The following is a 13,103-nucleotide window of genomic DNA, read 5'->3' as shown; positions in this document are numbered from 1 at the left end:
GCATACACTTGGTTTTATGTGTCCGGACAGAGCTTGTTGTTTCATCGATGGGAGGATGTGTAGATCGTCTGATCCGATCTTGGAAGCTGGAAGTGCATGTAGATTGTCCGTCTTAACAATGGCTGATTTGTTTATTTAAAAACAGAACGGTGAAAGATAAAGAATAAAGAAAGGAAACTGGATGTATGTGATTGATTCCCTGTACCTTCAGCAGATACAGAAAAAGAAAGAGAGAGAGAGTGAGGATTAAGCCCTATCTGGATGGGACCAGTGAGTTTTTTGGCTTTTTCGGTCACACAACATCCAGTTCAGTAGCTCCTCCATTTCCACTTTCTGTTGTGTTTAAACAAATCTCTGTGAAAGCGTGCATCTGTAGTGTAATAACGGTGGAGGGGGCAGAGTATTCACACCTACACTGGCTAAAGGGTAACGAAGACGGGCACAGGAATATAAACAGCAGCAGTTCACATTCATCCGGTGGCCTCAGAGTGGACCTTCAATCTCTGGATGCATTTAAGGTGTCGTATAGCACACGCTGCTGCAGAACGGAGCAGGCATGCTGTTTCAGTCAGCTCTTCCTCTCGCGCCTCACTCTCTCAACGGCCGGGATATTAAATCTCCTCACAACCAGTTCTCGCTGTCGTACTAACCGTGCGGCTGGAGGAGTGTGGCTGAAGGCCTGTGAATCAAACAACGCTCGGCACAAAGGCACCTTACCTTCCACAGCGGGGTGCAGGTATTTTTAGCACAGGCACACTATGTGTGAATGCATGTGTGTGTATGTGTGTGAGAGAGAGAGACAGAGAGAGAGAAAGAGAGACTCTTCCCAAACAGTAACGTTACGTCTCATTATCTTAACCACCAAATAAACCAACAGAGATAAATCTGTACCGAGCTCAACAACAACTTCACACTCACAACATCCATTCCCATCCCAAACATCCCATCATTAAAATCCAACAACAAACAAGTCTAGGTTGTCTTTCTCACTACAGAACTGAGTGATGTCTCCTCTGGCTTGACAGCAGACAGTTACAGAAGATGACAGGAAGAGGAAGGAAAGAGATGTTTGGATTTCCAATCAACACCAGCTCAAATCCTCACCTCACCAGCCTCTCAGACTCGCTGCACAAACAGCACGCCAACAATTAGTCCACACAAAAATACCTCAAGAACTGTTATAGTTCTTCAGATTTACTATTCATAATCTCACTAATTAGAGACAATGCCAATCCAGACAAATTATCACTTTAGGTGGACAGTTTAGGATGAGCAATATGGCAATAATAATAATTATAACAACAACAATACAAACAGCGTTTTTACTGCTTCAGGATTTTAAGTAATTATAATTACAAAACACAGCAAACAGGTTCTATGATAAAACAAAGACTAATGCTTACATTAGAGCCGTTTATGGAGAGCCTGCCCATTTCCCTCATTTCCACCCAAAAAAATTACTCTAAACTGCCAGAGGCTTACAGGGGCTAATGTAAATAGTAACTAACAAAGTAGAATAAAGTATTTCATTTAAAAAAGCAAAGAAAACGCACCTATATATTTATCTATTTTTTTATTAATTTAATTTCTACAGTAAAGGCTGTGAGCTGATGATTGAGATACGGAAATAACATATTTAAAAGGCTGTAATAAAATAAAAAAGATTTGATATTGTTCTGTGTTGAGGAAATAAGTACAATTTTCAGGATAAAAATAGATCAAATGTCTGTAATCTCTGATTTAGCTAAAAATGCTTAATGTTTTAGACTCAGATAATCTATATAGAAACTCTCTGTTTACATACTGTTTACATACAGCATGTGTAGTCACATGACTCCTGCCCAGTCCAGTGTGTAACATGACATTGTGCCTGCTCATTAACCATTAATAAACTAATCGTAAACCATTTATAAACCCTTTATAAAGGTAGTCTTATTTTAAAGTGGTACCAGTTATTGTAATCGAGGTAAAATGTTCAAATAATTATGATACTGATTTAATGCAATATTGTCCAGCACTAACCTGTAGCATTGTTTCCTCACACTATCAAAACTACCAAATACACTACAATTCCCACAATACTATGCACTTCCAAAGTTGCCCCTTTTCTCTTTTTATGGTTTAAAGATTAGGGTTTTGAGGTGTAATTTACTCTTGTACTGTTTTGTTATTGTTCTTATAGCATATAAATATAATACTATAAAATACTAAGTACTGTGTATTTCTCCATACGACTTTATGAATTAAAGTACAGCATCCATACTGTGACTGTGAATGTACCAGGCTGCGAGAACCCTTAATATGATTCACCAACTCTTAAAGAGCAAAGCAATGGAGGTGAACAGAAAACAGAAACAGGAATTGGAGCAGAAGAGTGGGGGGTTGGGGAAGGGTGGAGGTTCTTACATGTCAGGTGAGTGGACGGTGTTGACGTGGCCGGCGTACAGCAGCTTGTCATCCATGGGGATGAGCACACGCAGTCCATCCTGCAGCTCATCTTTGTCTATCACACAGTTACGAGGAGCTGCAGACAGAGATAGAGAGAGATAGACAGAGAGACCATGAGATATAATAATCTTATTGTTTTTACAAAGAGAGAACTGCTCAGCCAGTAGGGTTGTAAGAAAATATTGATATATTCAAGTGTTTTGGTGACATGGTTTGTTGTTCTAGTAATTGTCCTAGTACTCCCTTTGGCTATTCCATTCCTGGATCTCAATGTTCTGACAATCTTTTCTTTTACTCAGATTTTATGCACAAAATGCAGTGTTTTTATTCACTGACTGGTCAAAAAAAGAGTCTCCACCTGGATTTAAGTAAGTAACTGATGTGGGGTTGATGCTGCAGTTGGTCTGCAGGTTTAGGTTCAGCAACAGTATGTGCTAAAAGAATGAGGTCAGCTGGCTACCTGAATATACTGAATATAGACCAGGTTATTCCATCAATGTATTTTTACTTTTTATATTTCATGGGGCTGGAATTGTGAAAGAGTTCAGAGTTCAGTAAGCATGAGATCATCATTTTCACACATGGATTGAGAGAATTCACCACAGAGTCCAGATCTTAACCTCATTGAGAATCTTTGGGATGTGCTGGATGGAGAAGAGCTGCTTTGTGCAGCGGTTGGTCAGACTCTACCATCATCAATGCTGCTGCAAGATCTTGGTGAAAAATTAATGCAACACTGGATTGAAATAAATCTTGTGACATTGCAGAAGCTTATTGAAGCAATGCCACAGTACATGCATGCTGCAATCAAAGCTAAAATCAGTACAACCAAATATTAGAGTTTGTAACACCTTTTTTTTTTGGTGTCTATATGTCCATTTTCTAAAATCTGATTACAAAAATGGTTGCAGAAATAGTTGCACCCAGAAGAAGTGTCAGAAAGCAGTGTTATTTGAAGGGGAGATAGGGGAGAGGGCAAGCTCTTAAAATTGGAAGCAGTATGTGGAGGAGCATTGTCCTGCTGGAATAGGGTATTGGCGTGCATTCAGGAAAGATGCTTGCATGATCTCGTTAATGTAACAATGTGTTGTAAACGTGGCTGTAATGAATACCAAAGATCATCTGGCATTGTACGAAATTGCTCCCCACACCACAACACTATTTGACCCAAAATATTTTTTTTGACTAGGAGTGAATATTGCCTTGCTAACAATATCCTTTATACATTGCAATAGCCCTTGTTTCATACAGTAGCCAGGAACAGCCAGGTTCTTGCCAACACAAGTTCCAGCTCAATCAGACAGTCCAGATACGGTTATCTCAGCTGAGCAAGTGCTGTGTGAGGCAGACTCCAGGTGCAATGACATTCATCTACACATAACCATATGAACGCAATCAAATCGAGTCAATTGTGAGATTTTTAATGCCAGATTAAGACAAGTGTGGGCGTGAAATGACTCCTACCTCCCGTCACTCAAAGCAATTTGCTTTTTAACTGTGATGCAGAGGCAGAAAAGGAAAAGGCTGATTTGGTCATAAAACAGCAATTAAAAAATGGGGGAGCGCTGATGAAAAGCGCTGATGAACGAAGCTGAACAGCCCTGCTCATAAAGAACTATAGAGGAAAAAAAAGCTAAGAGCCTTTGAGGCTGATGTGAAGGCTGTGTCCTAATTACATACAACACACTAAAAAATAGATTATCATTAAAAAGTTACTTTATTTCAGTAATTCAGTTCAAAATGTAAAACTCATATATTATATAGATGTATTACACACAGAGTGATCTATTTTAAGCGTTTATTACGTTTATTGTTGAAGATTATGGCTTACAGCCAATGAAAACCCAAAAATCAGTATCTCAGATAAATAGAATCTTTATTAGCTCTTTTGGCAGCGTGGGCAGTGTGCCAAGTCTTGCTAGAAAATGAAATGGAGAGTCGTGTCATCTGCTGGTGTTGATCCACTGTGTTTTATTATCAAGTTCAAAGTCAGTGCAGTTTTGTTTTCCCAGAAAATCTTACAGCACTTCATGCTTCCCTGTGCTAACAACTTTTTTGGAGATGCAGATTTCATTTTCCAGCAGGACTTGGCACACTGCCCACACTGCCAATGGTACCAGTTGGTCTTTTATAATATGACATTTTTTTAAGACACTGATTTTTGGGTTTTCATTGGCTGTAAGCCATTAATCATTAACAATAAAATAAAGAAACACTTAAAATATATCATTCTGTGTGTAATACATCTATATAATATATGAGCTGCACATTTTGAACTGAATTACTGGAATAAAGTAACTTTTTAATGATATTCTATTTTTTTTAGAGGCACATGTATACTATATACAAACCTTAATAGATGCAGGTTGGGAAATGTACAAAAACATTTTTACATAAAGAGTATTAATTCATTTTGTACTACCAGAAAGTGACCAAGCACTTTTCAAATACATTTTTCCAGAGGTTAGAAGCTCCTTTCTTTCATTTTAAATAGAATTATGGTATGAGTGTCTATCACAACCACACACAAACCCCCACCACTTACTGTGTATAATCTTATCTATACTACATACTCAAAAATTAGTTAGTATTACTAGTTAGTATGCTGTTGTAACACACTTAAAATGTGTGAGTATCTACTTACCAGGAGTGCAGGGTCTCTCTGGCTGAGCGCTGGGAGGGAGATTTTCGTCCTCTGAGAAGCTGCTGTCCTGGTTTGGTTCAAAGTCCTCGTCAGCTGCCATGCTCTCCATCAGCTTACTAACAGCACCACCCTTTCCCCGAACCTGCTGGGGAAATTCAAACACACACACACACACACACAGATCGCAGCCTTTTAGATAATGTGTTCCACAGTGAATATTATGTTCTGAACAGCACACTATGCACAAATTAAAAATACAGTCATTTACTCCACTGTAGCACTTTGTTGTGGTACGGGTGGAAGATACAGAATTAACATATTACACCCTGCACTAATCACACTTTAGCAGGTGCTCAGTGTTCAATAATATTAAGAATATTCATGTTATTCACAGAAAAGCTTAACAAAATTGACCTATTGTGTTGTGTCATTTATCTTAACAGAAGCACTAAAATGCTGAACTGTTTTTATCTTGTCATTGTTGAATAATGAGAGCTTGGGAAACGGAACTAACAAACTCTGAGGGTCGTCAAAGCAGCTGAAAAAAAAAAACAGGCCAATTCCAAAATCTCAAAAACTATTACATATCAGTCTTGACTCATTTCATTTATGAGAGAATATGGTGGTGTTGATACTGGAGAGCAGCTCATCACCTACAGACTCTGCTATTAATGGGAATATGGGTTGACTTTGCTGTGACATTTTCTGTACCAGTGTCCTCAGAAAAAGGAGCTTAAACTCAAAATGCAACAATGAGAAAAGAAGCAGGAAGAGCAAACAGCAGCTTTTACCACTGCTCTTCTCTACATCAAAAACATTACATAAAATAAATAAATAAATAAAACTGGAGCTTAGCATGTGTCAGAAAGGAAAGCCAATCTCTGGACCGTGAATGAGGCAAGCCTAAAATCACCTAATAACATTATTAATAAGCATTTTTGTTACAGTGTTATGGCAATGCAATAGAAACTATGCAATAGTATGTGGGAATTTGTTAAGCAGCCAATAATAGCCTATTAGGAAAGCAATATCAGCTTGTTTGATTATAAGGGTGAAAATCATAGGGTTGTAAAACATGACTTCTTGACAGCATGTCAAAAAGGTTTTTTTTTAACTATTTAAGCCATCAATGGACACCTTTTTATAATCATAAATACTGTAACACTGCCCTAACCTGCTTTATAATACAACACGTATCCAGTGAAAGTGCACTACTCAGCGGAGCATGTTTATACTTCTGCATGCGCATATCAGCGGCTCGGCGTCGCTCTGCAGTTTAAACTGTAAATGTGGGAATGTATAGGCGGGAACGCAGGGCCCAGCAGACAAATCACAGCTGCGGCTATCTGCGTCGCGCAATGCATAGGTACATTTTCAGAGAGGTACGCTTCAAACTACAATGTAGACTACGATGCAAAAGTATAAATTGGCCTTTAGTCTTAGTTGCTTGTGTGGCTAATGCAGTGGATAACACCACCCCCTGCCAGTAAGCTACCACATTATGTGGGAGACTAGGGTTCAATTCCCAGTCTGGGTGACTGAATCCTGTGCTACACCAATAAGAGTCCTTGGAAAAGACTCCTAACACAGGTTTCATACACATTTTAACCAATACATTTAATGGCTTTTTCATGACTTTTCCATGCCTTCCTTAAAACATCAGTGCAGACATGGACAATAAAACCAAATATAAACTAAAACTATAATCAAAATTTATTATAGTAGATCTAAAATGAATCTGATAAAACGTTGATACACAATCTTCAATAATAAAATGTGTGTCAGATCCTGAGAGCTCTGTTGTGTAGAGCTAAATTACTGAATTAATTCATTAGATTTTCTCCAGCAATAAACTAAAACGCAAAGATTTGTTGACCAAATGACCAAATTCTCTGACTTTTCCAAAACTTTGTTTTTTTTATTTACATTTTCAAAACTTATCCAGGCCTGGAAATTGGCAAACACACAAATTTTTCTAATTCCATGACTTTTTCAGATTTTTCATTAACCGTACGAACCCTACAAACACTGCATTGACCCACGTCTGTAATAGAAATAACCTTATAAGTCACTTTGGATAAGTGTCTGCTGTAAACTCCAGTCTTAGCTAATCATACTATAAAAAAATAAATATATACACACTATATCTGCAGATACCCTTAACTTTAAACTTGGAAAAAAAAAAAAAAAAAAACTTGATCAGGATGTCCCTGCCCTCCACTGAACACCCAGGCACTGCTGGTTTAATTCCATGTGTTTGTGTGGTGAGAATTGATTCACTGAAACCCATTTAGATGAGTGACAAGCTCAACATGCCAGACACAGGATTCTCCATTTCAAACCGCCAGAACACCCAGGGGAGCACCCGCACCTCGGGATGCCACATCAGAACATGTGATTTATACATAAAACGAGGAAGAGCGGCTGCGGTGAATTTTAAAACGCGGCCCACGTTTCTCTCTCTCTCTTTCTCTCTCTCTCTCGCGGAAAAGAAAATAAACGTCTATAGAAATAGATAAATGAGGCACCGGGGCAGGGAAATGGATGGAGGGAGACATCCTTTAGTTCATTCGACTCCCCTCCCACTGAGTACGGCGTCTAATTAGGCTTGCTGTTCTCTCCTGCAGCCTCCGTGCCGCGGCTATTCAGAGCCGAGCTGTACAGCATGGGACAGGAGGCCAGGCCTGGCCAAGCTCATTCAAATGCATGGCTTTTCCCAGTGGTCTGCAGGAGGGGCCTCCAGCCTGCCAGGTAAAATTATTCTAATCCCTTTCAGTTTCCTTCTGCCAGGCCTGACTCTCTTTCTCTTTCTCCGCCGACCCTCGCCGTACAGAGTGCCTCACGAAATGGCCGCTCCCCAACCCTCATCCCCCTCCCCATCACCCCCCCTCCTTCAAATATTTATCATCTGGCCTTTTGTCTTGGCGCTGTAAAAAATGATCGTTAATGCCGCATGAATCATATATTTTATGGGCTAATGCATCAAGGCCGGTTGCATTAAGGGATTTCAGAATTTAATGTTGCTAGGGGGGGGCTAACCGGGAAGGGGAAAGCGTGGCGTCTTCATAATCATTAGCATGTTATTAGCAACACGCTGCCTCCGCGCCAGGTGCAGCTTACCTCTCGGGCTTTGGGCGGCTTGACCTTGCTCTTGCGACCCGGGCTGACAGGGGGTGCTGTGCTGCTCTCTGTGGGAGTGCTGGTGAACTGGGCCAAGGGCAGACGCACCGGGCTCTCCTTCAACCTCTTCTTCTGCAACGTTAATATACAAGCAATACCAAATAAGCTGAGCCACCAGCACACATGAGCTGCGTTCCAGAGCATAAGGCTGAAGTTGAAGCAGGGCTGGTCCTCAGTAGGTGACAGCACACGCAAATGCCACGAAGTAACACTACAACATAAAATCTGTATGCTCATGAACCAAACTGTAATTAACCCTAAAAACTAACAATTTAAAAGGAATTCTGCTCCAGAGGTTTCATTTTTGCATTTTTTTTATAACTTGTTTTAAATTGTATGTGCACAGCAAACTGTGTGTACCCAAGTGTACAATGAGGACAGAAAGGCTACATCAGTTACATCCTCCCAGTCGCTCAGAACTTTGGCTGCATTCCTTGGCTTATAATTATAAAGATAAAAGGTAACATTTTAAAACAAACTCTGCTTTGAGGCTTCAATATCCAACATTGTTTCTCTCTATTTTTTTATGCTGCTGTTATTCATTTGTGGGTCACCAAGGGAAAATAAGGATGGATACATCAGTTGCGTCCTTAAAATTGCTTCAAACCTTGTCTAAGGGATGTCAAAAAATATATTGTTGTATAATTTTTTATTAGTAGTTTAAATGTAAAGATTGGTGTCAGACAGAGGTTCCTTTAGTGTTTCTTTAGTGGTTGAACAATGCTCACTACATTGCAGTGTTGTACAATAATCTAGTGTCTAGTGTTAGATGCCACTGTTACGTTTTCTTTCCTTTATTTAAACAGGATAGTTTTTATTCTATTGCGATTTATTGATTGAGTATTGATTTATTGATTGATTGTGCCGACACACTAGGGTCATTTTTACGGTGGTACTTAAGTCAATTCTTCAAACTGTGTCATTAAAATATATATATATATACAAAAATAATTATAAAAGATGTTTTATATTTAAAAAGGTCAAAAAATTTATCATTTTTCCAGGTGCTGCAGTTTTGAGCACATTTGGCATCTCACTTTCATTAAAAAACCTCAGTCTATCTGAGTGCAGTGGTTTGCAGTCCATTAAAATGTGTTTTATGGTAAGTCTGTCTTTACAAAGATGACAGGTTGGAGCATCTTCTCTAGTCAGTAGATGTTGGTGCGTCAACTTGGAGTGCTATTGCGATTTAAACAATCGCATTTACTCACTGTATCTCAATATATAGCAATATATCAAACTTTATTTCCTGTTTTGTGATGCATATTGTATCGCCAAGTTCTTGCCAACACACAGCCCTACTCAGGAGCTTCTGTTTGGAAAAGCCCATCATGGCGTAGAGGCCAAGACTTTGGAGCGCAGCTACAGACTGTGAAAGGCCTCACACAAGTACATGACAGCACACAAGCATATAGCAGTTATTCCCAGACATCGCAGCCATCCCTGCACTGGATGGGGGAAATAAACATTAATGGGCTGCCCTGTTCACAGCACTATAAAAAGAGGGGGAAAAAAGGCTGAGGGAGGATGTGGGTAGAGGGAGGGACAGTGAAGGCTGGTAATTGTAGCCTGGCAAGCTCCAGTCATCCCTTCGCATCCAACAACATGACATTCACAGCAGGAGGTTCTTCTTGTCCTACAAATGCAGCGGGACACCTGCTGCCACGCAGAGCGGCGGACTGGCAGGCAGGGCTCACTGTGCATAAATAAAGCAGGACTCCAGAACTCACCTTCCCCAGTACTTTAGCATCCTTGGCCTTAGGCAGCTCCTTGAGGCCCTGAGGAGATGTTTTGGGGACGCGAGCCACTTTGGGTGGAGTTGGTTTGGAGGGGGAGAGGGGGGTGGACTGGGCAGCATCGTGGAGAAAGATGCGCTCGCTCCTGCGGCGGGTCCAGCGCTCTTCGTCGCTGCCGTCGGCCGGGAACTCCAAGCAGAGCTCGGGTGGAGGTTTGGGCTTCTTGGGCTTGCGGCCGCGCTTGCTGGGGCTGGACTCCTCGCGCAGCACGCTGGCCGGGGGCAGCAGAGGGAGCTCCGGAGTGGATCTCTTGCCGTGGAGAAGAGACGGAAACTTCCGGATCTTGATGTCGCTTTCTGAGTCAGTGAACTCGAACTCTGTGCCTATAGAGAAGAAAGCAAAAAAAAGAAAAGGAAAATGAACGAAAACACTTAAAAACAAGCTTGGATCACACTACAGGATTTCTTAAATCCTAACCAGTAAATCCTAATCCAGGGCTGAAACCATAATAAATAATGAATCCCATACACAGAATGCCACAAAATATAAAATCTTGTCTTTCTTTTTCCTACAGTGACCATCTCTGGTACTGGAGGGCTAGATTTCTGCATAGTGCCGTTCTTTCCCTACGTAAGCACATATGTTTTAACTACACTTTTATTGGCAGGTTTAGTAGGTCTGAAAAGTGGCTATAAAATTTACTGTTTAAATTTTTTTCACGGTTTTTTTCTAGATCATATATTTGTATCACATATAAACTGACGTTAATGTGCAAAAAATATCAGTCCTTTTTTAATGTCAAGTTTTGGTTTTATCTTTTTTAGTAGATCGGTACACAAATCAGATTTTTTATGTGTCCAAAATGCGCATCGAAAGAGCAGTAAGGACATGATAAATACAACAGTGAACAAACACACCACAGTATTTCTTAGTCTGAAAAAAAAAATCCAAGTGCAGTTATGCCAAGAGCCAAAAATCTATATGAAGATTAAAGGTCTCATTTCATCATTTTTTTCATTCATTTTAAAATGTGAGAGAATGCCATGTTGATAAAAAAGTGCACAAGTGTTTCTGTATAACCTTGCTTTAGTTTACTGAATTAGTGGTCTCTGAAGGAAGAAAGGATTTGGGCTCTTGCTCATGAATATTCATACATGCAAACATATCGTCTCTGATTGGCTAACAGCACTGCAGCAGAGAACACCTAGAGACCTATAGTATTTTACAAAGAACAAGAAAAAGTGGATATTATTTAAACTAATTTCAAACCTTAATTTACAGTGTTGCAAATCGATATCAGTACATACAATGGCGTTTATCGCATATCATATTTTTGTCCATATTATAGTAGTATGCCAACATTATATCTGTAAAAAAGGAATGGTATTTGGCCATGCACACTTTTCGACGCTATATATCGCGATATTAAATAATGCAGGGTCCATGATGTCACATCGTGATGACTATGCTTAAATGATATATTGTGCAGCTCTACTCAATATCCCACCACTGAAACCCTTACTCACTGCTGTCTTCTATTTTCCTTTTTCTTAGCAAATGCCTTGACTTTAAAGACTTATGATTTCTGCTCTAGTTGTCCAGAATGAGATGTATTGCCACTAGGGGTGGGCGACATGGTCCTAAAATAATATCACGATATTTCATGTTATTTTCGCGATATCGATACTCGATACTATACTGGCGATATGAGAACAATGAATTTGAAAAAAAAATTTTTAAAAACACACTACTGTAATAAAATAAAAATTACTTTTAATTATTGCATATGATATGATATGGCACACCCCTAACTGAGATATAAAAAAAAAACAAGAATTGTATCAGATTGAAACAGAATGATCCAGAATGTGATAATACTAATAATAATGCACTCCATATATTTCAATATATCCAGGATTAAAGTAAAATAAATGATACTGGACGGATATAATCTGACTCTAGTAGATATATAAAATATATATATAAAAGTTTATTTTCCTAAAAACAGTATTAAAAAAAAAGTAACCTGATGTGATAATAAGGGGTGGGTGATATGGCACGATATTTCAGCATATAATATCTTTTATGATATTTAAAAATGTTGGCAATATTATTGCGTATGATACAATATATGCACCAGATATTAGTAACACAAATAAAAGTGGGCCAAACTGGAACTAAAAAGGTCAGATTCAGTGTGTTTACTGTTCACAGAACCACAGAGATAACACACTTGTCTCAAGTTTTGAGCCACTTACTTTAGCTGTATGAATGCAGCTTTAAAGCAGAGAAATCAACAACCTGTTCTGGACTCCAGCCCTTCACTGCTCACCCCTGTCCTTCAGCCGCCTCAGCCTCCATAATACAAGAGCCATCCAGAATTATCCAACACCACAATCTCTCAAATTACGCTCAGTGATCCCATCTCTGAGAAGCAGAGATCTCGCTGAATTTAAAGCTACAGCCAGGCACAGATAGCTCTATGATCATGATCTAAGAAGACAGTCGTTTTAAATCAGGCTAAAATTGGAACTGTCAGAAGGGGCACATCAGCCTCAAAATCAGCCCAATTATCCTGTTATGTGGTCAGGCGTAAGCCTATTGAAATTCCAGTTCACACACACGCACCACAGGACGGCAATATTCAAAACAAAGAGGGGAAAAAATGCACCATGCAGTAGTTTGGACACCTCAAGAGATTTCAGCTCTCAGATAACTTTTATGCCGAGGTTTCAGACCTTAAATAGTGCCGTATGATGATATCACTACATGCTTCCTACTCATTTCTACCTGGTACCTAATTTTGTTTTTGTTTTATTTCAGCTACCACAGCTCCATACTGAAATGTAGCTTAAGAGAAGAGGCAGACAAAATATCAATAGTGATATATCAAATTGTTTAAACCTGTTTAAACAGGCTACCTGCTCCCTTTTTACTCCACTTAATAAGTTTAGGTCAGTAACAGGAATCAACCCAAATTCTGCAGGTTTAAAAATAGACATATAAACTAGACAAACATAACGAAATTTTAGGTTTGGAGGACATGAACTGTTTGTTTTGCTTTCAGGAAAATACTGATTTTAAAATGTTAAAAG

At 39.3% G+C, this 13,103-nt stretch overlaps 1 protein-coding gene across 4 annotated transcripts in view; it reads right to left on the bottom strand.

Moving 5' to 3' along the window:
• The window catches only part of tnrc18 (trinucleotide repeat containing 18), a 110,366-nt gene that overhangs the window by 14,941 nt on the left and 82,322 nt on the right, over positions 1–13,103 (bottom strand). The window contains exons 19-22 of one of the 4 annotated variants that reach the window (XM_007247822.4): positions 10,003–10,391; positions 8,213–8,344; positions 5,093–5,237; positions 2,407–2,524 (exon numbers count right to left, since the gene is read on the bottom strand). In XM_007247822.4, the coding sequence (XP_007247884.3) occupies positions 2,407–2,524; positions 5,093–5,237; positions 8,213–8,344; positions 10,003–10,391 (784 nt within the window). The remainder of the gene's footprint in view (positions 1–2,406; positions 2,525–5,092; positions 5,238–8,212; positions 8,345–10,002; positions 10,392–13,103) is intronic. The other 3 variants (XM_007247823.4, XM_022683370.2, XM_007247824.4) reach the window with 3 other exon arrangements.

Source organism: Astyanax mexicanus, chromosome 3 (genome assembly GCF_023375975.1).
Source record: "Astyanax mexicanus isolate ESR-SI-001 chromosome 3, AstMex3_surface, whole genome shotgun sequence".
In the NCBI taxonomy this organism is placed as follows: Eukaryota; Metazoa; Chordata; class Actinopteri; order Characiformes; family Acestrorhamphidae; genus Astyanax; species Astyanax mexicanus.
This window is presented reverse-complemented; position numbering and strand designations above follow the sequence as displayed.